This window comes from Durio zibethinus, chromosome 8 (assembly GCF_047325235.1).
Source record: "Durio zibethinus cultivar Kanyao isolate XHJ-2024 chromosome 8, ASM4732523v1, whole genome shotgun sequence".
NCBI classification, from domain to species: Eukaryota; Viridiplantae; Streptophyta; class Magnoliopsida; order Malvales; family Malvaceae; genus Durio; species Durio zibethinus.
This window is the reverse complement of record NC_143169.1, coordinates 26,491,653-26,518,320: the sequence shown is the minus strand read 5'-3', so window position 1 is coordinate 26,518,320 and position 26,668 is coordinate 26,491,653. Positions and strand designations below refer to the sequence as shown.

General features: G+C 35.5%; 5 protein-coding genes and 1 pseudogene across 6 annotated transcripts; 1 reads left to right on the top strand and 5 right to left on the bottom strand.

Annotated features, from left to right (window-relative positions):
- Nucleotides 1-1,921: 1,921 nt before the first annotated feature.
- LOC111278693 (uncharacterized) lies at nt 1,922-4,194 on the bottom strand. The gene is made up of 2 exons (XM_022865319.2): nt 2,652-4,194; nt 1,922-2,225 (listed from the first exon to the last, which is right to left on the bottom strand). The coding sequence occupies exons 1-2, from the start codon at nt 3,969-3,971 to the stop codon at nt 2,163-2,165; spliced, it is 1,383 nt and encodes a 460-aa protein (XP_022721054.2). The 5' UTR covers nt 3,972-4,194; the 3' UTR covers nt 1,922-2,162.
- A 1,905-nt stretch (nt 4,195-6,099) lies between these two features.
- Nucleotides 6,100-9,194, bottom strand: LOC111278317 (inositol monophosphatase 3-like). The gene is made up of 12 exons (XM_022864964.2): nt 8,847-9,194; nt 8,645-8,700; nt 8,468-8,518; nt 8,008-8,088; nt 7,774-7,877; nt 7,612-7,696; nt 7,459-7,513; nt 7,319-7,362; nt 7,028-7,096; nt 6,850-6,950; nt 6,715-6,771; nt 6,100-6,422 (listed from the first exon to the last, which is right to left on the bottom strand). The coding sequence occupies exons 1-12, from the start codon at nt 8,857-8,859 to the stop codon at nt 6,326-6,328; spliced, it is 813 nt and encodes a 270-aa protein (XP_022720699.2). The 5' UTR covers nt 8,860-9,194; the 3' UTR covers nt 6,100-6,325.
- Nucleotides 9,195-9,795: 601 nt separating this feature from the next.
- On the bottom strand, nt 9,796-14,196 carry LOC111278316 (putative MO25-like protein At5g47540). Its single transcript, XM_022864963.2, has 11 exons — nt 13,759-14,196; nt 13,286-13,447; nt 13,029-13,147; nt 12,477-12,551; nt 12,084-12,177; nt 11,749-11,808; nt 11,410-11,478; nt 10,867-10,965; nt 10,467-10,511; nt 10,250-10,352; nt 9,796-10,159 (listed from the first exon to the last, which is right to left on the bottom strand). Exons 1-11 carry the CDS (start codon nt 13,876-13,878, stop codon nt 10,083-10,085), a joined length of 1,023 nt encoding a protein of 340 aa, XP_022720698.1. The 5' UTR covers nt 13,879-14,196; the 3' UTR covers nt 9,796-10,082.
- Nucleotides 14,197-15,286: 1,090 nt separating this feature from the next.
- Nucleotides 15,287-15,976, bottom strand: LOC111278692 (cysteine proteinase inhibitor 5 pseudogene; annotated as a pseudogene). Its single transcript, XR_016344196.1, has one exon. The product of XR_016344196.1 is annotated as a cysteine proteinase inhibitor 5 pseudogene (transcript).
- A 1,207-nt stretch (nt 15,977-17,183) lies between these two features.
- On the bottom strand, nt 17,184-20,815 carry LOC111278691 (tonoplast dicarboxylate transporter). Its single transcript, XM_022865317.2, has 6 exons — nt 20,180-20,815; nt 18,981-19,458; nt 18,856-18,899; nt 18,675-18,770; nt 18,055-18,568; nt 17,184-17,957 (listed from the first exon to the last, which is right to left on the bottom strand). Exons 1-6 carry the CDS (start codon nt 20,600-20,602, stop codon nt 17,920-17,922), a joined length of 1,593 nt encoding a protein of 530 aa, XP_022721052.2. The 5' UTR covers nt 20,603-20,815; the 3' UTR covers nt 17,184-17,919.
- A 2,858-nt stretch (nt 20,816-23,673) lies between these two features.
- Nucleotides 23,674-25,561, top strand: LOC111278315 (F-box protein CPR1-like). Its single transcript, XM_022864962.2, has 2 exons — nt 23,674-24,855; nt 25,215-25,561. The coding sequence occupies exons 1-2, from the start codon at nt 23,774-23,776 to the stop codon at nt 25,252-25,254; spliced, it is 1,122 nt and encodes a 373-aa protein (XP_022720697.1). The 5' UTR covers nt 23,674-23,773; the 3' UTR covers nt 25,255-25,561.
- The last annotated feature ends 1,107 nt before the right edge of the window (nt 25,562-26,668 follow it).

Below are 26,668 nucleotides of genomic sequence, written 5' to 3'. Positions count from 1 at the left end.
AGAGGTCAATACATTTCTCATCATTTGAAGCAAATGATGGGCTAAATTAATTTTGACCCTAGATACCACACAGTCCATTAGCCATAATTTCTCAATTATAACAAATGAAAAACTACTAATTTTACATAGCACAAATGTTACAATAACAAATGTTACAATAATGATACAAAAATTTATACTCAATACAAGAAAATTGAGGGACTATCATTCACATAGCTTTGAATTTATGCCAAATAACATTCTCATCAAAATTTTCAGACATTTTAATTATTTCTTCATTAGATATTTTTAGCAAATCACCTAGCTCCTGAACAGACAAGACTATTTCCATCTCATTCAAAAAAGTATATAACCAGTCAGCTATTAAATTATCATTTTGGCATAATTTACTTTGGTTCAACTCAATCCCACTATAAAATTCTGTCACTAAAGTTTGATAGCATTCATTTTCAGTGATAGCATCCTAACCATTCTATCCTACCAAACCATTCCAGTCTAAGTGAGGTAAACCTAAAATCATCCCACTTAATACTCCTACCACAAATTATACTTCTACTTCCAAGTTTTCTAAATTTTTCAGCGTGTAAAGAATTTTTAAATTGTTCTCCACTTGTCTTTGTCTCTTTCTGGTTGGGTAAGAGCCTTTACCTTCTTTTTTTGCTTGCCACTTTTAGCCATTACAGAGAAGCTCGTAATAGCTGGTGATAGCTTAAACAAACTCGTGAGAAGCGAATCGTGAGAAGCAAGCAAAGTATTTCTCTTTCCCTTTCATTTTCTTTCCTTTTCTTTCGATTGTTTTTTTTCCAGGTAGCCATTACAAGAGTGAAGGGTGCTTTGAGCGGTGTTGTAGTTCCAAGGGGACTCTATGTTGGTGTGACTGTTCAATACGAATATCGCGCGTATATTTCACATGTGCATCGTACAAATTTAAAATTAGTTTGACAGTAAATTGGAGCGTGGAACAGAATCAAAATTTCAATTATAATAATACATGTATAAATATAAAATTAAATAAATGATAAAAAATATTTTTTATATATACCCAGATTATTACAACCGAAAATCAACTCCAATCCGAACTCGATTTAAGAAAAAACAACCTGACTTCTAATTTTTAAAAAAATTGAACTTATCTAATTAAAACGGATTGAAAAGTATTAAGTACGGATTGTTTTGCCACAATTCGCTTCTCACGATTAAGACAATGTGAAGAACAGTTTAGAAATTCTTTACACGCTCAAAGATTTTGAAAACTTGGAAGTAGAACTATAATTTGTGGTAGGAGCATTAGGTGACATAATTTTAAGTCTATCTCACTTTAAGAGTTTGAGGAATGGTTTGGTACGGTAAAATGTTTAGGATTAGCTGCTATCACTGAAAATGAATGCAGTGAAGCTTTAGTGATAGAATTTTATAGTGGGATTACTTTGAACCAAAGTGAATTATGCCAAAATGATGATTTAAGAGCTGATTGTTTATATACTTTTTTGAATGAGATGTAAATGGTCTTCTCTGTTCAGGAGTTAGGTGATTTGCTAAAAATCTGTAGTGAAAGAATAATTAGAGTGCCTAAACATTTTGATAGGAATGCTATTTGGCATAAATTCACTGGTAGAAATGCAGCTTATGTGAATGATAGTCTTGCTAGTTAATTTTTTTTTTCATTGAGTATAGATTTTTGCATCATTTTATTGCAATATCTGTGTTATGCAAGACCAGTTGTTTTTAATCTGTTATAATTGAGAAATTATGGCTAGTGGATTGTGTGATATCTAGAGTCAAAATTAATTTAGTCCATTGTTTGCTTCAAAGGGAGATAAATTGGAAAAGAGGTTGAGTGATAGATTAAAAACTAGATTTGAGACTATGGAAGATTGCCAAATCCAAACCTCACAAATGCAAGCCTTATCTGCTAAAAATATGAAGTTGGAAGTTATTTAGTTAGTTTTACTTCTTGCAAGTAGTAAAATCCATTTTGGGAAGCTTTGTTACATCTAAAAGTCAGCCTCTTGCACACTAGTCTCCCCTAATTTTTCTTTTTTCAATTGTACAATCATTCTACCAAAATTTTCAACCACACTGTACAAACCTTCAAAACACTCATATACCCAAAAAAAAAAAAAAAAACAATTGCCTAGTATAGTTAAATAAACTTCTCTTCTCTAAGGACTGTATGAGGAAGCCTCTTGTCTTGGTTCTCTCAAATACCCAAGAAGTTTTTCAGCCTGCAAAATTAACATTTAACAAATACCTTAATTATCAATATGGAGCAAACTTTATTGAATGTTGAAAATAGAAATGCATGGATACAATTGATGCAAAAGTCAGCATGCTGTGCGAGATACATGTTGCATTTTATGGTTTAGATAACAACTCAGCAACTCTGAGTAATGCTCAGTTCCGATCATCTAAGTGCAACTACTTTATACTTGAGTAATGTTAATCAATCAACTATAAACTGCATTGGAAGTAGAAACACAGTATCTACTACCTAGTGATTATCAAGCATTCAACTTTATCCTCCGGCAATTGATTATCAAGCATTCAACTTTTATCCTCCCGCAATCAATCACAGAAATAAGGTACTTCCTAAAACAGCTATTTTATTATCTTCATCCCAACACAAGTCAACCAACATGAATTAAAATTACCTTATGCTTAGCCTTAACACTCCCAGTCTGAGAAAGCGCCACAAGAGGAGGGATGCCACCTTCCCTAACAAGCAATCCACGATTCCTAATGCTATCAGCACACAACTGCAACAGTGTCACAGCTGCGAACTCCTTCCCCTTGACAGACCCATCCTCTGTCGCCTCCACTAGTGCCGCAATTCCACCTACCTCCACAATAGCTTCCCTTCCTTCCTCAATTCCCGCCAAGCTACAAAGAACGACCATCGCCTTCTCTGCCATCCCGGTCCCTTGCTCTCCCACCATCCCCACCAAAGGCCTAACTGCACCCGCACTGACCGCCCTTTCTTTGTTTTGCCTGGCCGAACACAGCTTATAAAGAGTTGTCAGTGCATCTTTCTTGCCTCTGTTGGATCCGTTCATCAGAAGAGATACCAGCGGTGGAATCGCCCCGCATGCTCCGATTGAAGTCTTGTATTCTTCAATCAAAGCTAAGCTCAGAAGTGCACAAGCCGCGTTTTGCTTGGAGGTTTCGGTTCCTGTCTTGAGAACATACACTAATGATTTTATAGCTCCAGCATTTACAATTAGGGTTTTGTTCGCTTCGAAAAGTGACAAATTTAGTAACGCAGTCACTGCATGCTCTTGAGTCCATGGATCGCTGTTTCGCAGGAGCGGAATCAGAACAGGGATCGCACCGGATTCTCCAATTAATGCACGGTTATCAACGTGGTTCTTCGCTAGTAGCCTGAGCTTAGCCGCAGCCGATCGCTTCAATGCAATTGACGGCGATTGGAGGCCGTCGACGCAGATCTTGACTGTCGGTTGAAGATCCTCTGGCGAAATACTCTCGATAATTTCTGTCGAGAAATTCTCTCTCTGCAGAAAGCCGTGGCAGGGCTCCGGCTCCTGCTCAGACTCGGCTCTCTTGCTGCTCTCACTCATCAAGGCGTTTTCGGGGGAGGGCACGCTCGCTAGCCGCAGCAGCTCACCAGAGATATCGCTGCTACAAGCCGAGAAATCAGTTAAGGCTTGAGAAATATCGAAAAAGTCCTCGCTAACCGATTTGGTGTTACATTTGGAAGCTAGTTCGCCAAGACGCATGTCGATAACGGATTCCGTCAGATTTTCCGAGACAAATCCGGACCTTTCAGGAACGGAGTTGGTGAAGGAGCAGCTGCTGTTGTCGTTTTGGTAGAGATAAGAGCGTATCGTACGCATGGAACGGCCCGTGTGTCGGTGGATTTTGGTGGTTGAAGCAGAAGCAGAAGCAGAGGTGTGGAAGTTTGGACCGAGCGGAAATCGGTTTGAATTGCAGTGAGAATCTTCCAACGAAACCATTTCTAGAAACAACAAACGATTTTAAGTATTAGCCGCAACTGCTTTTTGGTTTTTAAGAGAGTTTCATTTCATTTCATATCATTTCAATACTTGACGGTGGAAGAGACACAGAGAGAGTACATAAGAGTTTGAGGGTGGCCTGGATTCGCTTTGTCCGCTGGTCTTGGTTTCTGGGTAGAAGTATAGTCTGTCACACCCGTGAAAAACAAACCATTGACAGACTAGAAAAAATAACACGGGGTCGTTCTGGTCTTGTCAGGGAAAGGCCGCACATGTAAGTTACAGGGAATGGTTGCAATAAATTCAGGCGATTAATGGGGTTTGGGTGAATTTGAATATTCACCAAAGTCTCGGGCTAAGTCAAGTAATAATTTTTTAATGACCTCCACTACCACCTTGATAATTTCATTATAGAAAGCAAGCAAAACTTTGGATTAGGTAGAGCCAGCCGCCCATATTTTTTAAACTTTTATATCCTATTGAAATATATTAATCCGACATTACCTTGGATTTTGAATGTATATGTATTTGTATACGTAGACTATTTCATTTAATATTAGAAGGTAGATAGAGTAGTAAGGCAGTAATAGTAGTAGTGTTCTGTAATTAATATGGTGACTCTAATGTCTGTATTACTATTCTGTGTTAATTTAACTTAACCTTTTTTTTTTTTAATCTATACTGTTACCTACTTATTCACAATTCTTCCACTTTGCCATCATACAAAATTTTACCTGCTGTAAAAAATCCTTCTGATATCTAAAGTTTTATAGCTTTCATAATTTATTTCTTTTTTTCTGTTAAAATGACAAATTTAATTTGACCGAGTAGTGTCGTCTCTAGCTACCTGCAGCTTATATTAAAGAGACGTGTTATAAATAAATAAATAAATATGCAAATAATTTGATACTTTGGAAGTTTGAGCCCCCCTTTTGTATCTTATGGCTTGCCTGGAGGAAAACTAGTGTGATGATTGACAATGTAAGTAACATGCTATCTCCTTCAATTAATCTTGATGTAAACAGCTTGTTTTTGTTTCCCACTCATTCATTATTCAACATATGGTAGATAGTACACAGTAGTAATAGTAGCAGTGGATTTAGATTTATTAGATTTCCATTTTTACCATATTAAGAAGAGATATTTGCTGTCGGCAGCTACGCAATTAATTTTATCTCAAAAACTAAATCCCCATATTATATAGATGATGATTCCTACTTTTATGGTCGGTTTTGGCTGAATAAATTCAAAGATGAAAGTGAAAAAGTGACCCCAGCCACTTCGTTTAAGCAAATTGCATGGTGACTAAAAATAGGTAATATAGGTATGTATGACATTATCGCCCGAGTAGTGGGAGCAGTGAGTAGGACTGCTTGCTGATGGATACTTCTGAAAAAAGCATTTGTCCCTGAAATAAGACGGGAATAACTGACAATGACTTTTTGAAGGGCAGGGCCACATCTAAACCATGGACATGGCTGAGACCCACTTTTCCGTCTCAATGGCCAAATATTATGGGCGGTGATTTTTCTGTGATATTTTCTATTGGTGTTCCTTGAACTTATGCAGAGCCCAATAATTCTAGTGGACGTATGCGTCCACTACTCCCACCTGGTCCCTATATGTCAGGCGTAGATATCTTTTGGACCCGTTCAGGCTCAGTGCGGTTCAAAAGGTTTCACCAAATTGGGCCCCATCATGTTTCTATTGCTGATGTATATATATATATGGTTATGCAAGCAAGAACATCAATTACCAAAGTGAAGTGTAGCCACAGTTATTAAGTGAGGAACTCTGGGGAAACGTCATCCATTGATGGACCCAACCACCTTGTGCTTTAGATTTGAGACATTTGAGGGCGGTCCATTTCTATTTGTAGATATCTATTGCTTGCTTGGTTTGAAATTTTTTTTATTTAAGAAATAGAATTTAAATTCAATTTTTTTAATAAAGAGATATATACATAGACTTATCATTAAGTCAAATACTCTTGATGTGGATTTTTTTTTTTTTTTTTGTAAAATAAAAGTCCATGCTATAGCAGACGTATGTGAGCCTTATGCAATGGGTGCTCAAAATATTGATATCAGTCATCAAAGAAAGCACGGCAAAAAGTACTAGTACTACGTAACCAACAATAATTCAACAGAAGTAAATTTATATTGCCAATGTTTGCTATTTGTCATCTCAACTGGATTATACGAAATAATCTGTAGCCTAAGGGCCAAGCCTATTCGAAGAATCATTACTATTATTCTAAAAAAAAAAGTCTTTAACCAATCATAAGATAATGGTTACTTACACTTAATATAAGTATAAGCAATTTCTGGCTTTCGTAGATTTTCAATGCTGCCTCATTCTGATTGCTGCAAAGCCTCAACAAATGCATCTTTCAGGATTGGATTTGAAGCAGCAACTTGTGGAGCTGTGATGTCGAAATCTTTACCAAACCTGATACCAAACAAAAAACATCAATGGTCAACATAAGTATAAACCACCTTCAGGCTTCAACTGATTCTGTATGTTGGTCCTAACATTAGATAAACAAAAAAAAATAACATCGTTGAATGCCATTTCTGATCTTTTAGAAGTTGCATACTACAATTTCTATCTCAAGGATTAAGAAATTTAACATTACATATTGTGGGAAGGCTGCTACTTCTTGCTATTGACTTCTCATCTCACCCTATAAGATTTGGAAGAAAATAGAAAGAGTGCATAGTCAACTATGTTAGCTACTTACGGATCATACACAAGCCCTCCAGCTTCTTTAACAATTAAAACACCAGCTGCCACATCCCTGATCATAGAGGCAGAAAGTGTCAATCATGTATCAAATACCGAACTTCATCAAACTTTGAAATTATTAAAAGCATACCATGGACCCCCATATCCAAGTTCGTAAAACAGGTCAAGCCTTCCACATGCAATTCCACAAAGGTTCAATGCACAGGAACCACTCATCCGAAGTGATCTCACCTGACAATCAGAGGAATTGATTATGGATTTCAACACACAGTCAAAAAAGAATGAATCCATGCAAAATTTGCTTTTACCTTGAAGAGTAAGTTATTGATTCTATTTGTTGTAGCATCCACAGTTAACTTATCTCGTTTTGTTCCAGCCTGCTCAATAGGATAACATTTAATCAATTTTTAACATGCTTGCAAAGAGGGACAAGTTTATTTGTCGATTAGTCTACACTATTCCCTGATAACCTACTATGAATAACGTGATAATTTTCTGAAAAAAGCATTGGAAGTTGGAGGCAAAATTTAAAGTTCGCTTTCACCCATCAAAGAAAAAAAAGTCAAGTTCAAAGTTTCAGAACATAAAAATGTCCACACCTCTGTTGCAAGGAGAGACTTCACAAGTTCAGCTTGTGATGATACTGCAAAATTTCAGAATACAAGAACACAGCTTTTAGAGATTCACTTGAAAGTTGAAAGATACTTTGAGACCTATATATCAAGAGCATTGGATTCACCTCTAATAGGGGTTCCATTGAGAAAAGCACCTTTTCCAAGTACACCAGTAAATAGCTGCATGTCATAAACCCAGTAATATTTATCTAACACCTGATAAAAGGAGACACAACTCTAGATTCCAGCAAACTTCAATGATAAAGAGCAATTCTCACCTCATTCATTATTGGGTTGTAAACAACACCAACTGTAGGAACCTTTCCAATTGTAAGACCAATGGAGACGCAGACAAAGGGGAAACTACAGGATTGAAACAATGCAAACATGAAAATGACTGAACATACGAGATAAAACACTAGTCAAGGAAAAGCTATTACCCATGCACAAAATTGGTTGTTCCATCGAGAGGATCAACTATCCAGGTAGGCTCGTCAGTCAGCTCTGACATACCACAAGCAGCAGTAGTTTCTTCACCAATGAACTACAATGAACGGCAATTATAGCAAATCAGAAAAGAAGATTCACTACTGAGAAAAGTAGATTGCATCATATGCTCAAATTTTGAAGCTTGATACATAAAAGGTAGACAATTTAGACAAAAAGGTGCTAACCTTGTGAGAGGGGTACCGCTGCTTGAGATGATTGAATACAAGATCTTCACATGCCTTATCAGTCTCAGTGACCAAATCCACCTGACTTAGACAAAATAGAAAACTGTAAGCAGTCATTTTCAATTCTAGATAGGAAAGAAACAGGGCCTACTTTTGTCAAGACTCAAAAGATTTGAATAGTTAAAAGATGAACCAAATTGAATTTGAAATGTCCTGAAAAATCAACCAAAGAACCTCTTGGAAGATAATTAGATAATACAGTTACATCTGCGACTCTGGTGTTAAACCTATGAAAGCATTGGTTGAACCCCGGTAATCTATCAACATTGATAATTTTAACAACCTTATCATCATACATGGATTTCATGGCACGCTAACCAGAAATAGGGAAAAAAACAAAGAGAAAAATCAAAATGTGCTTTAATCATAATTTGAGAAAGTGAGAGAATAAAAGAAAGACCAGGCCCTTATGCTCCACATGCTTGGTTTGGTAAAACCCTTGACGGATTATCTACAAAACCATCAAAGAAAAAGAAAGGTGAGAGATTTAAAATGAACCAATGAATGAGCAAATTGCAAAAGAATATACAAAAAAAGAAAAAAAGAAAAACGAAAGAAAATGGAATTTTGAATGAACCTCGCCGGCTTTCTTAGCTGCATCGACTGCAGTTGCTAAGAAGTCTTCAACAGAACCTGAAATCCACAGAATTTACAAACCAAAAACAAATAACTATAAACAAGAAACCAAAGTCCCACACAGAAAATGAACCACCAGAAACTAAAGAAAATCCAAAGAATGATAATAGTTAACAAAGAAAAAGATAAATGGGGGGTCCTACCATTGTCAGCCATGTTAAATCGTTTGCCAAGAAAAATTGAAAGAAATATTGGTTGATGATGGACTGCGGTGTTTGGAGTAATTGGGTTGAAGAGCTTTTCACGCAGCAAATGCCGCTAACAAAAAGAGACCATGGGTTAAGTTTATATACACGAATTATGAGAAACAAATGCCCCTGGATTTCCTCATATTCTCTTTTGCGTCGTCCACATTTAAATACCAGTCACTTAACATTCTTTTCCATCTTTGATGGGATCAAAGCACAAAAATTTGCAGGTAAGATACGTTACTGTCCTGTCTCAACGGTGACGATATTGGTATCTAGTAGTGGAGTATTTGTTTCGATGTTGAGAAAAAAAATTTACTTAGATAGTGCCTGTGTGCTAGATAGGATGGGTGGTAAATAGACTGTGTACGTAGAAAAGGCAGAAATGAATGATTCTCTTTACTTTTGCCTAAAATGTGCTTATTGTTAACCGTGGCCTTTGGAATTGGTAACGAATATGTTTGGCTTGGAAGGGAATTGGCAAATGGAGGGGCATCTACCGTAGCAACTTTGTATAATGGAGGTTATTCTTGTCTAGTCAATAAGTCTTGTGATAAGGAGATCCATGGAATATGCCAACGGTGGTGGGGTGCCTTTACTCACTTGGTCTTCTCTACTCTTTCTTTTCTAATTTCTAACCACAGAAAATGACCTTCAATTCTGACCCTCTTCCAAAAGTACATGCATGTAATCAGAGATTATAAAGGTAAATTGAAATGCGGGGAAGCTTCCTAGTCCACAACCTCTTTCTCATTGGTGACTGCCATGACGCCCCCTCTTCCTCTTTACTCTCAACCTTCCCAAAGGTTTACAGCACTCACCTTCAATCTCACCCTCACTTTTAAACCCCCACTAACTTCAACCAAAATACAAAAGTACCATCAAAATCGAAACACATAACAACTTGAATCAAGGTGTCTAAATAGAATTAGACTATCTCCCCAAAAGCCAGCCCCTTCATCTTTTTCAGTCCACACACGTTTAGGTTTGCATACATCCGAAACATTATGAATTACAGAAAATGATAAACTAAGATTCTAAGAAAAGAGTAACAGAAAACAAGAGGCCTTTTTTATCTTTTTACATATTACACATCCTTCTGAAAGGACTACGAGAACGCTATATGATTCACAGTCAATTTGTGTTAATAAGATTAAAAGAAAATTGAGAAAATGGTATACTATAAGCTCACTATGGCCGGTCTCTAGGCTCAAGGGCAGCAATTTCTTTCACAACTTGAGCCTTGTCTGCCTCAAACTGTTCGTCCTCTGCAAGACATGAAACAGGAAACTGTAAATAAGGTGCCAAGCCAAGAAATTTACAAGGAAAAAATTGTTGCAAGTGTTTCTCTTTTGTACCTTTATCAGTCTTGAAATCGGCAAACAAACGTAGAAGCTTGCTTTTATTTGCAATGAGTATACTAACAATGTCTGGAGGCTTATTCTGATTCGCAGCAAACAACTGTAGCACATAGATGAACAATGTAAATAACCAAAGGAAATGGTGAGCAATTGAATGTTTGAAATTACAAACTATCTAAGTGTTCCCAAGAGGAAAAGAAATTTAAAATGACACCTTGAAAACATGAAAAGCTTCCATTTGGATGCTCTTGCTTGATTCCTGCCATAAAAGAGTTCACCATTTAGCACTTGAAGTCTACTTGAACATGGAAAATCTCAGAAGCTGCAGCTACTGGGATGATCATAGCTATAGGCCAGTATTATACTTAATATTTACTACCATAAGCTAAACAAAGAATAACATTTGATATGCCTGACATTTGTGACAATAGTCAATAGCAACTCATTTTGAAAGCCTATTTCAGCCTTAAAGCTTCATGTCAGACATGCGATAGGCCAAGTAGGACAGACTATTGTTAGAATAAAATGACATCAAACCCTAAGAAAATTTTATCATTCCAAAATAATGTGGGATAATCAATTGTGAAAACAAGAAATCTGGGGAAGTATCATACCCTTAGAAGATTCATAAGAATCCTTAAATTATCCCTTGAGCTCACATATTTGGTCATGACAGCTGAATTTGAGCGGTCCAACAAAATATCTCCCAACAACTGTAACATTAAAAAGAGAAAAGATTAGAAATTTAAAAGAAAAAAGAAAAAAACAGACGAAAGAAGTTTCATTAGCAACCAAAACTCAAAAAGTAATTGCCACTGCTACATCTTATTTCAAAAACTTTAAAAATAAAATGGCCGTCATATTGCTATAATTTCGACAGTTTAAAAAAGGAACTTCAACTGGGTTGAGTTGTCAAATCTAAGCAGCATTTTTGGATATCCTTGTCTTTAAAAAACTATTGGTGTTTCTACTCCCAGAATGGTAACACAATCTTTCCACTCTTCAAACTACTCAACTCCTATTTTCAGTTTGAAATCAGCAAATGACCCCTTTAAAAATACTGATGTGGAGTTAAACATGTCTAAAAACACCAAGTTTTCATTTTGATCGAAAAAGAATCACTATAATACTTGCTGTTTTTTTTTAAAGTGTCATACCTTGACAGCTTGTCTTCTCGTAATATAGTTGGTAGATTCCAGCAACTTTGAGTTATATTCTGCAAAAAACTGAAACAACAAACAAGGTTGAGCTCCTTAATCTCTAGTCAATGAAAACTTTCATTCAAAAAAAGGAATGAAGAAATTCAGAGACTCTTAAAGTAGTTATTGTAATATCATTACAATTTATGACAATGAGATAAAAATATTTAGTCAAATATGAAAGAGAAAATAAAATAGTTTTGAGCTGACATGGTTATTTAAGTACCATGATCATATTTAACATCAAAACTTCACAATTTGCAGGTGACGTGACAGTAATGGAGAAGCAACACTTACCCAGTCATAGTTCTTGGAAAGAAATTCAGCTACAGTGGATTTATGCCTTGTCAAGAGCTCCTGTAAGAAAAAAAAGATATTACATGACATCAGCAGTCAGCATATAACTCAAAACCCCTAATGAAAGAAGAGGAAGTTCATAAGAGGATAACTCATCATCAAACAACAAATTTTTTGAGAAAAAATAAATATTAAAACTGAAAAGCAATTCAATTCCCTACTTCAAGAATTACAGCAAAAAACAGGTTATTCTGAAACTCAGAAAATAGATTCCAAAGACAATGCAGATTCAGAAGTGCAACAGTCAGAGAAAGACAGGGCATGAGAGAAACAACCTTAAAAGTTGCAGCAGCATCAGCAGCAATGTCAAAATTCGGAAGTTGCGTATAGTCAAAAAACTTCTTCATGTGCTGTGACTCCAAAACATACCTGTAAATCAAACAAACGTGACATATACATCAAATAATATATCAGAAAATCTTCAATTATTTTGAAGACTTTAAAAAACTTTTAGGAGATAAGGCTTTCCTTCAAATAAAAGATTCTGTTATGAAACAAAAGAATTTAGAGGGAAATAATGGACAAGATTGCCACTTGTGTGCAAAGATGATGGAAACACTAGAATAGATAGAGGAACTAAAAAGTACTTGAATAGTTTATTTATATTCACTAAAAGCATGGGAAGCCAAATCATGAAGGAATGAATTAACTTGGTTGACTTTACACACCTTGCAACAGACTGATGCCGTATGCATTCTCTCAACATTGCACCATAATGTAAAGCCATGTCTGTGTTCTCATAACTGAATAAACAGCATTTAAGAATCAGAAGATGGTGATAAATGATGGATACAAAATAAATAAATTAAAGAAAGGTCAATATAACAGCCTAACCAAAAGATCACATAAGAAGACATCATCTATAAATTAGAATTATAGCTCCATTATAAACAAGACAAACATTTGGCATGCATGTGATTTGCTCAATAAGAAGAATTCAGTAACAGAAGTGCCTCCACATTCTTTTTTCCTTATTTAAAAGAACAAAACAGACCACTGAAAACCATTTGTAGCTTATCTCCTTAGCTCTAGCATTAAGTTCTCCAGACTAGACAAAGTTTCAAGAAAATGAGCAGAGAAACAAAGATCCAAGGGGCTAATAAAATCAATCTACCAATTATTACATATATCTTAAACACCAAATAAGAAAAAAGAAAAATATAAGAAAATTAGAAAATAGTAATCATAACTTCTACAGTCCTTTTCTGATTGCCACTTACCCTGCTATCAAAATATCCATAAGATCTATGTTTGCTTCCAAATAATCAGAAGCAATCAACCGCGATTGCACTTGTTGCCTTTGCAAATTTGCAACAACTTGAGTTGCATCTTTCCTCGCCTGCAAAGGAAGATACTTGTCAAATAATCACGGTAGCAACTGGGATAAACTTACAGTGCTGCAACAATAACTCTAGAAAATTTGCATATTTAAACTGTCTTGTAAGTTAAGCCATCTAATTTATAGTCAATTAATTACCTCTAAGTTCAATTTAGGAAGACAAGTGATCAAGAGCCTTAGTGTGTTCTCTCTGAAGAACTCCTGAGTCAGTTGTGCACAAGCTTCTGAGACTGGCTCAGATTCACTATTTCCATAAAGAATAGACTTCAACTCCCTTATATTTTTAAACAATTCTGCCATCTGCATCAAAATTACGATCAAATATAAGGATTAGACACTGAACCTATGCTACTTTCAGTAAATCAATTTGCTACCCATGATCCACAAAATCAACCCCAAAACATTAGCCACATAAAAAAAGTTAGTAAATATTTAATTACCCTAGTAAGTAAAATTCCATGCTATTATCAATTGAATTATTATCGGAGCCAAAATTCCAAAAATAAATCTTAAAAATATCCAGATCAACAAAGAAAAAGAAAGTCGAATCGAAATCAAACCAAGTCAAAATAATTATTGTGTTATAGTTAAAGTGATTTTAGTGAGCGAACCTTCTCTTCCCGCTTGGATTCACGACTATCGGGAGAGCGGTCCACGTAGATGAGCAGATCACGCGTTTGCCGCACAATATCAACGGGAGTTCGCGGCTTAGATTTGAAGAGCCCCTTCATCTTGGGAGGTGACGAGTTGTTTGCAGCAGTGCTGATATCAGGTAGCACAGCCGGTTGCTAGAGCCTCTGTGCGACAGCTCTGCTAGCCGCACAACCTGACTTTGACAGACAAATTCCTATTTTTAAAAAAAAAAAAAAAAAGTCGCAATTCTCTCTCAGATTTCAACTTTGGATTGATTTTTTTTTCAATAATCAGTTTGTTTTTCCAATTATTTTTCACAATTTAATTATCTTGATTACTTTTTATTTATCTAACGGCTCTGCTCAGCTTTGAGATTTCCGTTTACATAAATCACTCAACTCCTTTATTTTAGATTTATTATGCTGGGTTTCAGTTGAGTTTTGTTTTCTTGACCGACACACATCATGCAAATTCAGTACAACCAATAATATATCGACACGTAGACTAATCTAGTCAAAGTGAGGCTACCTAGTGATTTGATAATGGGTTTTTTATTTTCGATCAAAATCAAATGATTGTAATTTCCAAACAAATATTAATTTGTATTTTACAAAAAGAAAACTGGATAAGTCTTTTTTTGTTGTTTGATGGATAAGATCCCAATATCTATCGTCTAATCTTTTATCCAACAAAATTGTGGAAAATTAAAAGTAATTTGCTTGGAAATATACAAAGTTATATTAATTTTTATTCAAAAGTTATATTAAAAAGAGAAATTTTATTGTAATTTATATAATATATGTCAATCAGTTAAATAATATTATATTTAAGTTTCATCTCATCCATTAATGAAGATTGAGTTTAGCGGCAAAAAAGACACTCTATTATGTTGAGATTTCACATTTAAATTTTAATTTAATTTAATTTAATATTAAATTTATCTAATTACTTATTGATTCATTGATTGCTTTGTTCGTATGATTTAATTTAATAATTTTTTATATAAATATAATTTTTTTATGATTGTATTTTATTTTATATTAGTAACAGTGTGAAAAAAAATTATCTCATACTTATTTCAATTTAACAATATTTGTCAATTGCAATCCAGCCCACATGCAACGAAGAAGAAAACCCTCCTTTCCCACCTTCCAGATTCACATGCATTCCCTGCCACAACACCCACATCTTCTGCATGATTCCTTTTTTCTCTTTTGATCAATCCATTAATTCAATCCCATATCCATTTCTTGCCAAACAGCCCTTAACTGGCCTTCAAGTTACTGTTTTAGTTTGCTTACATTGATGGCAACTGTACAGTGTTGACACATTTCTAAACTCGAGCATATGTCCGCATCTTATTGTTTAACTTCTTTTTCTTTTTCTTTTTTGAACTTTAGTCATTTCTTGTATCTATTCACTCACATGTTCTTGTCTTTTATATTGTCGAGTAATAATTATTACTATCTGAGAAACCGAAAAAAAAAAAAAAAAAAAACAAGAACAGACAAAGCAAATTCTCAATCTCAAACTCTGAAACTCATTACATCCCAAACTCACATACTTTATTCTCAAACCAGTCTAACACCGAACATTAATAGACATGATGACATCAACATAAATTTCCTAGTTTATAATCAACCATTGACAAGGTTAAAGGAGGTAAGATTTTTGAAATTCTGCCACGCCTTCTCCCACACGATAGCCTGGTATGCGTTAGTTGCGGCTCCATCCGTCGCATTTAAAACCAGCCGATAATTCGTCCCCGCAACCACCTGCGTCTCGCCTTTGACCACCTTCAGCAATTCTAAACTTGTATTTGACTGCTTGTTATACTCTGCTACGGCGAATTCCCCGATCTCGGTCACGTGCGGCTCCATGATGTTCTTAATGGGTGTCCATCCTCCGACGAGAGCGTCCTTCCTGGCGTCAGAGGAGATGATAGGAAGGAAAAGGAGGGACAGCAAGAGGATAAGGAAACGTGAATTTTGATGCATTGCAATTTTTATCTTTTTGACGCAGCGGGCGTTTTAGGTTTTGGAATTTATAGCCGTATCCGTGAATTTGAAGGAAAAAGAGAAACGGACAGTAACGGGATTATGGTGAGTTTTATTTTATGATGATGATTGCCCCTTGAAGTTGATAGAAATCAGGCTCGAGCCAGGTGGTTTGATTATCCAGTAACGCGGCGAAGCCCAAAACTGACGCCCACCGACATACATTAGGAGAGCGGAGCCGTTAGATTATGATCAAGTGTGGGATACTGGTGACGTGATTGGAGGGCGTGGGCCAGTTGTGAGTAGAAGATGGAGGCTGGGTCCTACCATCCCACCACGTGAATTTGGCTGATGGTGTGTGGCTAATGGCTAAAGGTTTAATCAAGTCGATTCGATTTCACGTCTTCGGTACGAGTTTGATTCAATTAGAAAATCCAAAGGTTAACATTCAATTCAAATTTAATTGGGTTTTAAATTTTAATTTTAAGCTCGATTCTTAAGTAATTGGTTAAATATGATAAAATTTTAATAAAATATTAAATATGATATTTTTATTATTTATATGTATTAAACTATATTTACAATTCTATTTAGCTCGTGACTTACAAGCTTTTTGAATAAGTACAAAAATATATAATTTTTAATTTGATTTGTTGTTGGAGTAACTCGAATTTAAATTAAATTTGATAATGAATAAATTAAATTCAAATATTCATTGAGTGGATTCATCAATAATTTTTTTATTAATTCAAGTGGTAAGAATTTTGATTTATTTTAAAAAATATTTTAATTTTAAATTTTATAAATAAAAATAAATAAATTTAAAAGAATTTTTTTTTTATCGAGTGTAATTTAATTTAATTTCGAATTACGAAAAATTTTAATTAAAAAAAAATTATTACCTACGCAGTGCTACAGCTGTAGCCCACCTGAGAGGAAAGGAAAGTAGCCCAAATTGAAAGATGAGATGAGATGATAGTTTTAAGTTTTAATTGAGAATCAGAAGATAAGGGATTATGACATAAAGCGTTGTGATTTTTTTTTTTTGGCTAAGCACAAATTAAGTGTAGTGCGTGAACTTAATATGGTTCTTCATTGATAGACGTTTTAATAAAAATTTATAATTAATGTTACATTTTAATATTAATCTATTTAAATTAATTATGGCGTCGCCTCTGTATTTGATGCTTTTGCACATAGCAATTCTTTAATTAAAAATAGAAAGTAACTAGTCAAAGTTCCAATGTTAAAACTTTGGAATTTTTTTTTTTGGATTTTTTTTTTCCATTTCGCTTAATGTAATGGGACTTTAGCCTAATCTAATATTGAAGTAGTACTAATTTATTTCAACTACATACATTTATAGTACATTTAGCAAAAAAAAAAAAACTATGTCCATGCCTCTATTCTATGGTACAATATTTCACATATTATAATTCAAAGGGTTAAAGAAAGGTTTGGATAAAGAGAATCAGGCCATATATGACTGACATAGATGGTTCCAAAAATTCCTATTCGAAGTTCAAAAGAGAGATGAGATGCTTACTTGTCTGGCAAGGGCTATTAATCCCTCGTGAGTTAGTAGATTAGAAGTTAAGGCAAACACAGGCTACAGCAATCATCAGCACATGTATTACTGCAGCTCTGAATGCATAATGAACGAGAGAAATCCCTCTCAAGGAGAGACATGAATAATGCTTGGATTCGATCTGAGGTCCTGCTCAGTGCTCAAGACTGATAAGCAATTCTGTTTTGATGTCATTTTGAGTTATGGTGAAATTTTCTTCTGCTTTGACTGAAACCTTGATTAGTTTTCTTCTGAGGCCATTTTCTACCAACACAATTCAGGGTGGTTATCACTAAAAGCACAAGCATTTTCTGTAGAAAATGAATAACAAATGAAATACGTAAGAAGCAAAACGAGGAGGGTAAGTATTGATGAAAAGAAGACATTCAAGAATTCTCCCCATTCCTCTTGTGATCGCTCACTTCTGTTGGAACATACTGAGCCTGCCAACCCAGCAAACGGTACCTTCATCCAATACTGGTGCAGAACTCGTGCTGGACCTATGCCTATAGTGTCAATAAATTTTACTATATTTAGCTAACAAACGTCACAATATAACACAGTTTGTCTTGCAGCTATTGAACTCCTTCCTTTGTACCAAAAACATAAGCACCTGCCATCGCAAATATTGACTAATTATAAACCCACCAAAATTGTTTTTTCACATTCATAGAGAAACTGACAAATGGAATACGACGGGAATAATTTACCAAGCGTAGGCATTAGGAAGGATAAAATTGCCAAGCCTGCAATCTTAAGCGACAGTCCTGTCTTGATCATATCTTGGATATCAATATGCCCTGTTGCGAACCCAACAATATTTGTAGGAGTTCCAGTTGGGAGCATAAAAGCGAATTGTGATCCAACTGCTCCCGGAATCATAAGTAGTAGCGGGTGGACATGCATGGTTTTTGCCATTTGAATCAGAAGTGGAAGCAAGAGGGTTGCGGCAGCATCATTTGATGTTATGAATTCAGTGATTATGGCACTAATGAGACAGACTGCAGGGGCAATGGCTACGTATGGAGCCTGTTCCAAAAAATCTAAAGTTTTTGATAACACATCAGCAAGTCCACTAGACTGGACGCCATCAGCTATGGCAAAACCAGCACCTAGTAACAAAATAATGTTCCATGGTAGCTTCTTGCATTCGTTCCAGTCCATCAATTTCTCCCCCTTTTGCTTCTTGTTTGGAATTATGAACAAAAGGGTAGCCATCATAACCTGCATGGTTTAAGACTATACTTAATCGCATCAAATTTGACGAAACAAAATTTCTTCTCATCGTTATCAGTATTTTTTTTCCTATTTTAAAGTTTCTATTACTCACACTGACACTTCCATCGCCTACACGACCATGGAAAAGAGCTCCCCATCCGGGAATGTCTTCTGTTATGTTTCTGGTCATCCACAAAGCGGTCAGCACCTGCGTTGCCTTTCTCTTATTAATTTAAAGACATTACGAATATAATCGTCAATGTTTAGAGAAAATATAGTACTTAAGGACGAACCGCAAACAGAGCTAAAATCATCTTCTCAGCGAAAGCTATTGGACCTGCTCACACCAAATATAAAATTTGGATCAGCCTAAAGAAAGTTAACAAGGGAGGGAAAAAATATCACCTTTGCTCCCTACCTAACGTGTCCAGTTCTCTCTTGAGATGGGCTTTGTCCAAGTAGGCAGAGAGGACCTGGCTAGAACCCCTAGACAAATACAATAGACAGAGTATGGCCCACAAAGCGAAGAAAATCAACAAAGCCAAGGGAAAACCGAAAAAGAACCACGTGTTGAAACCGATTGGCTTAGCTTCTGGGACGGAACTCTTCCAAATGGCAACCAATATCAAGTTGACACCTGTCCCGGTGAGGGTGCTCATCCCCCCTATGGGAGCGGCGTATGAAACCCCGAGAATCACAGCCCGACGGAAGTTGCTAACATGGATGGACTGGTTAGGGCCCTTAGGTAGGCGCTGTAGGATCCCAGTCACCACAGGCATCATCATCACAGCGCAGGCCACATTGTGCATCCACATGCTGACGAAGGCTGTCGTGGCACAGATGCCGAGTAAGAGGAGAGGTGGATTCACTGGATCCCCACAGAACCGCAAAGTGATCTGTGCGACCCACAGCCATAATTGAGCAATGTCCATTCAAATAATTCACCAACATTTTCTATAGTTCTAGGATCATCTTTGTAACTTGGAGAAACTAAATATTTCTTGTATGACCCAAAACAGAGAGACAGCATTGTCTATTTCTAGTTTATGATGGTTGTAGTATTTGGTTACGGTCAAATTAATATCAATGGCCTCAATAATACCATCTTTTTCACATTTTTTTAATAAAAAAATTTGCTTGCTTACACAAATAGTCTACAAGAAACCAGCAAAAGAAGAATATGGGTTTTTTTAATTATTATTTATGGCTATGTATCTTTTGATTGCTCAAATAATTAACAATATTCTCTTATCCTTTTCTACTTTCAATCCAAAAACTGAAGCTTCCTTTGAAATTATGTAAAATCCATGTGTAAAAGGTCCTATGGCATTATACCAAACTTGGAAAGTTGATATTTGAACAAAAAACATGAACTTTTTAGTTTTAATTTCAGAAAGAAAAATGTTGGAATGGTACTGTTGGGCGTTGGTGCAGCAAAAATTGCCTGAGTTGATTTATTTTGAAGCCCGGAGGCAAAGAAACTGTATAAACGTTCAAGGCCAAAGGACAAGAGTTGAGGGACTCTAAGGATGACTGCTATGCCAATTTTTAACAACAATGAATCAATTTGTAAGAGAAAAATATACTTGAACAAAAAAATTTATAAGGACAACTCACATTTAAGGCCAATCTTCTATGAATGTTGTATCGTTTAACAGCAAGAACAAGTATGAAGCTACCCAGAACAAGAGTAATCACATCATCCATATAAGAGTGGGCAACAGTGTCGGCAGAAGCAATTCCAAAGAGAGGAAATAGAAAAAGAGGTGCTAGGGAGGTAACTGGCATCGGCACAGCCTCAGTGAGCCACCAAGAAAACACCCATGCCAGAACCGCTAACATGCTCCGGCTTGTCACAGGGCCATCAAGCTTGACACAGAGGCAGATGATGGCACACGAAAGGGGTCCTAACAGGACGTAGAAAAGTTTAATTGTGAGTAAGGATTGGAGAGAGAAGGGTGAGCTTGGTAACGGCTCGATCGGATCATTGACAGGGAGAAGTGGGCTTTTTGGATCATCAGAAATGTGATCACCGGACATATTGCTGAACGGAGAAGACGTAAGAAATTAAACTGGCAAGATGGAATTGCTCAAGAATGGATATGAGTTAGGAGAGCTGGAAATGGTGGCTAAGACAAGCTTTGGTTTTGATGTAGCTATGTTTGCTTTTTTCACTCTTGTTATTTTTGGAACATAGCTAATTAATGTTAATTAGGATGTCCTGGCCTGGAGAGTTAATTCTGTAATCAAGCTATGAAAAAAAGGACTAATTGAGACATTATTCTTTTATAAAAAGTAGTGGTTGGTGTGTGGTGGGTGGGGACAATCGGTCATTTACCAAGCCATGTGGATATCTTTATTCCAGATCTTACTTCTGCTATAATTGAGATTGTAGACTAATCCTGCATGATTGATCATTATATAACAAAGTGGAGAGCCCCAGTGAGACAGACAGACAGACAGATGTTAACAGTTTTGGCCATATTGCTTGGAATGTAATGTTTTCTGGACTTGAAAGTGATTTGTCTCTCTCTATTCTGCGAATACCAATTTTTAATTTTAATTTTACATGATAAAGATTAAGCTGACTTGCAGACCTGGTTTGTAGCTATCTCTTTGGGAGAATAATTCTTACGGTGTGATAGTATATTAATGATACCATTTGGGTTTGTTGACGGTTGTGACTTGTGAGCTTATATCCTATATATGTTTATCAGAATAATTGTCAATCAATGACAGAGTTCCAAGGCCTCTGGAGAGCACCCAACTACAAAAAGAATTCTACCTGGTACAAGCTCACCTGTGAGATCCGACAAGTTAACCAAGGGGGAGCCGATGTGTTTGGATTAGCTGATGGTGGGTGACGTGGGCCAACTTCTAATAATTCAGCCTAGGACACAAATGGTCAGTGGCCGTTCCTCCTGAATGGAGGGTGAGTGGAACTGATATCCCAATAACCCCCAACATGTCCTTAGCTTTTATACATGAGCTGTTCTGAATCTGATTGAATTCCCAATATCTCAAAGCCCGAGATCAAATCAAACATTAGACAAGGTCCCAAAGAAAAGAAGCAACTGGAAGCAATTAGCAAAGAATCTAAATTCCTTTTCGCTGGAATTTGATGATTAAATGGTTTAAATCATACAATATCATGATTATCTTTCCATTTGATTCATTATTGGAGACTGGGAGCTATAAGTTTGTAAACTGTTTTATAAACTAACCACCATTTTTACACATGTTTTAATATTCAAAGCCTAGCCATTTTGGGTTTAATTGAATCAAAGGCCATATATAAGGTACATAAAAAATTTCATCTCTCTGATTTTCATTCGCAGCAACAATTCCCCAATCGAGGTCAAAGGACAGTGAGGCTGCAAAAGCCATCACAACAATATCAACTTCAGCAAACTGAACGACTCTGGCCGACGAGAGTGGAAAACTGAATATTTCTTTTATAATTGTTGTAATTTTATTGATATTAATAAAATATTTTTGTTTTGAGGATATAAATATAAATTGATGTGCAATCATTATATCTCCATGTATCTTTTGAGGATATTAAAATGTTTGCTATGTATGTATAATTGTTGTTCCTGTCAGCTTCTCATCACTGCTTTGTGCTTGGCCTCTTGATCCCGTCAAAGGCATTATATGTAAATTATATATATATATATATATATGAGAGGGTAGTTTAAAAATAAAATAAAGAGTTTCATATTTAAAAATTTTAATATGAAATTTATTTTATTGAGTTTTAAAGGTACAACCACTTATTTTATACAAGTAATATGTAGAAGATCACATCTTAATAAAAATTGCTTCACTCGTGTAGCATACAAAGCAATGAGCCAAGGAAAACCAATGATAGAGCACTTTACCTAATCAAAAATATAAAAAAAGATATCTAGGTGTTTGTTTATTGCTTCATTGTTGCAAGATTTTGTTTTTTAATCACGATTATCAATGTTAAAATAGGAAAGAGAAGTTAAAATAAGTATTAATATATGATTTTATAATTAAAAATAATACAAACAAAAAAAAAAAAAAACATAATACATCAATTTGATCTTTTCTCTTGAAATGAAAAAAAAAAAAAAAAAACTAATGATATGATCGAATAACCTTTTATCTAAGTCAATTGTCATTTTAAATTTATTTAGAGATGGCTTTAATATTAAAGTATTGATTGATGAAATAATCTATTGAAACCAATGATTATAAAATGTAATGAGATGAAGTTGTCAACTGTATTATTGTTTGTTAATAATGTATTAAATTCTTAATTTTAAATTTTCAATAATCTTAAATGAAATATATAAATAAAAAAATCAATTTACATTAATTTAAAGGCCTTAATGCCACTTAATCTTAGATTGGTGGAGTATGGGCTGGTCAACCAAAGGCCTTAATGCTGCCCAACAAAACTTGATGGGCTCATAACAAATCTCTCGGTTGTTTAGAGAAGTGTCACTTGCGTCTCTTCTAGTCCAAATAAATTAGTAGTATGTAATGTAATTTGTAACCAAAAAAATAAAAAAAAAAAGAGTTATTGCGTGTAACACAAAGATCCTTAAAAAAATAACAACAATTGATTGATTTAATCGGTTAAGTTTATTTTTTTTTATAAAAAAAATTTTAGGTTCGAATCTTATCGATGATCACTTGTTAGGGTCATCTCGAATACATAACATGTAATTATCTGTCTTAAATTATCAAATACGACATATTTTATCATAATTTAAGGGATTGCACAATCTATTTACTCAAAAACTATTATATAATTTTATTAATTGAGAATAAACATAATGTTGGTCATAATACAACTTTCCACATTAAACTGATAAAATCATAAATCAATTAATTTTATCCCCAGTAATTAGTTAAGAATAATATATATTGGCATTTATAAATGGCTGCTAAATACATTTTACTTGAGGATTCAATTTAGGTCAAGCATATCCTAAATTGACAGTACGGTTTAATCAATAAAATAAAATTTGATGACAAATGTAAATATATTGTTAGTCTTGGTTTGATTATTTCCGTGCTTTGTTTTCTTTCGTTATTCTCTAAAATGCCATTGTTTTTGACCCAAGACCTTATATTCTACCGTGTAAATCGGGATAGAAAAATAAATTGTTATCTTCATCACAAGACCAAAAACCTCACTGTATTAGTCTTCGCTCTTTGGAATTGAAGCCAAAGAAAATGATGTCAAATCTCCCACCCGACTTAATCGCCGACATCCTCAGCCGTTTACCTGTTAAGCAACTCCTCTGCTTCCGATGCGTTTCGAAGCGGTGGCGATCTTTGATCGACGATCCTGATTTTGTCAAGCTGCACCTCTGCCACTCCCTCAAGTACCACATTAACCATACCCTCATCCTCAAAAATTTCGATCTTCACGCCGCTGATCTTGCTTCTCTCCGCTCTTTCGCCAAGCTGGACCACCCTTTAATGAGTTACAACCATGGAGTCAACATCTTGGGTTCTTGCAACGGCTTGCTCTGTATCCGTAACATTGTTGAAGACATGGCTATTTGGAACCCTTTCACTAGAAAGCACCAAGTTTTACCTTCTCTCGGTTCTTGCAATGGCTACGTTTACGGATTCGGTCACGACCCAATTACTGATGATTACAAAGTGGTTAAAATTATGCAGCTTGTTAGGTTTGATGGTAGGGCTTTAGAATCAGAAGTTAAAGTTTGCAGCTTGAAGAGAAATAGGTGGAGGAAAATTCAAGATATTCCTTATGGATTTTCGTTTCCTGGGGCCAATGGGGTTTTCGCTAGTGGAGCTTTACACTGGGTTCTGACTCAAAAAGTTCAACTTTCGGAGGAAAATGTGATTGTTGCGTTGGATTTAGGGGCTGAAAATTACAGGGAAGTGCCACAACCTGATTACAAAGATAAGGGATTTCAATTGAATGTGGGAGTTTTGGGAGGATGTTTGTGTGCGGTAGCTAATTATGGTGATGTTCGAGTTGATATTTGGGTGATGAATGAGTATGGGGCAAAGGGGTCTTGGAATAGACTATTTTCTGTTGCAAGTGAAGAGGTGATTGGTTCTTTGAGGTTTGTGAAGCCTCTGGCTTACTCGAGGAGTGGTAATCAAGTTTTGTTGGAACATGATAATATAAATCTTTTCTGGCATGATCTGAAGAAGAATAAAGCCGATGATGTCTTGGCCTCTGGAATGCCCCTTTCATATGAAACAGAGATTTGCTTGCAAAGCCTGGTTTCACTTAATGTCAACAAAAGGCAGCATAATGGAGAGGATAATTGGAAGATGTAAGCAATCCTCCTCCCTTGGAACACTTGTCCGATTTTCTGTATCTATTTTGTTAACATACCATTTTATCATTTTTAGCAGTAGTTATTTTCGCCTAATTAGGTTCAGTGTCATACAATAAGGCTAAATCTTTCAGTTAAATAGGAAAGGCCAATCTATAGTTTGTTGTTTTAGGAAAACGCGGTTTTGTGTGGCCCTATGATTTATGAAAGGTGGGAGGGTAAGTTGCTTTACTGCAGGCATTGGCATGCAAAAGTATGGACAAATATTGGCGCCCGATATGCAAGTAGTTGTATGGTAATCACGTTATGGTTACTTAATGCAACTTTGTCTTATGGATCTGTTCTGGATTTTTCAGGGACGATTTCCTGTCAGTGGGGTTCAAACTAGTGTTATAGTCAAGTGAAAAACAAGGAGGATCACAAGCAGGAGTGGAAAAATTACTGTGATTTCTTCACTGAGTTGAAATGAATTTTTGGCTGTTGCATGTTTGTCTTTAAATTTCTTGCCGTAATCAAGATGTTTATATATGTATAAATATTAAGTAATTAAGATAACTTATGTGTATGAATTGATGCAGGATTGACTATCCCTGCTGAAATTGTGAAAAGAGGTGGGATTAAGTTATTCATCCACTTTATTGGAACATAGAAGTCTATCCACGCCATTTATATTGGAATTTTATTCTCAATCCTGTTGAGTTTATCTGTGTACTTTTACTGCTTTTGTCCGATAGAGATTCAGTTTTGTTATGAAAATCCTTGAAGTGAGCTGATTGAATGGGTTCTTGATACAGTTCATACCTGAATTTTCTTACTATTTATCGGTTTGCAAGCAAACATTGCACAGAACTTTTTGTTAAACTCACTGTGAAAAATGAAGCTCCTTTATTAGCTAGCAACAATATCTAATATTAGGAGAAAAAAAAAAAAGGTGATATGGAGCATGAAATATGGATAGCCTCCTTATCCTAGTGAATTAAATAGATTTGATTTGGTTATAATTTTGTATCTATGCTGAACCTGCTTTTACAAGTTCAATAGTGTTATGCTATTTGTGATCCTTGTCATAGTTGCATAGAAAAGTTCAGTTTGTACCCTAATTTTTATGGTTTTGGTAGTTGAATAATGTGATTAAGCATTTCTCTTTGAACCTCATCAAGTCTAACTTGTTTCAAAATATAAATCAGAATCTCGAACTGGTCTTCTGTTGTGGTAGGGACCAAAGTCATGTCTTGCTTTCTTACCAGCTTACAGTCTGTCATTTTGAAACAATCTACGAAGATTCAAAACAGTGATAAATGCCGTGCATCTGGCATGTCTTCGACTCAGAATCCTTGGATAATTTAGCTTCTCTGTAGACAAGAACAAGTGTCGAAGTGCCACTGGAAGAAAGAGAGAGAGAGAGAGATAGAGACTGAGCTCCAATTGTCTCAGGGTCACTAAAATACTGCAATTCCTTAACTAGGTAGTATGAAATAATCAAATAATGCTTTCTCTGGCTTTTGATATCCGCACGGTCTTCATTTCTTTAGCTCCCACGTTTCTGTCTTGATCTGCTCTGTTAAATTTGTCTGCAACATAGTGGTGTTGCTGGTTCTTTTTGGCGAAGTAGTGTTGTTTTGTGCAGAAGAATTGATGTTTGAGAAATTTTAGACCTTGTTAATGAATTTGCTTGTCTGTTAAAATTTGAAGTCATTTGCATATCTAAAGATTATAAGTTATAAGAACAGTTTGGATTGTTTACTGAGTGCAAGCTTCAACGACGGTTTGTGGCAGTTAAAGGATAAGCGTCCTGGTTGTTGGGTAACAA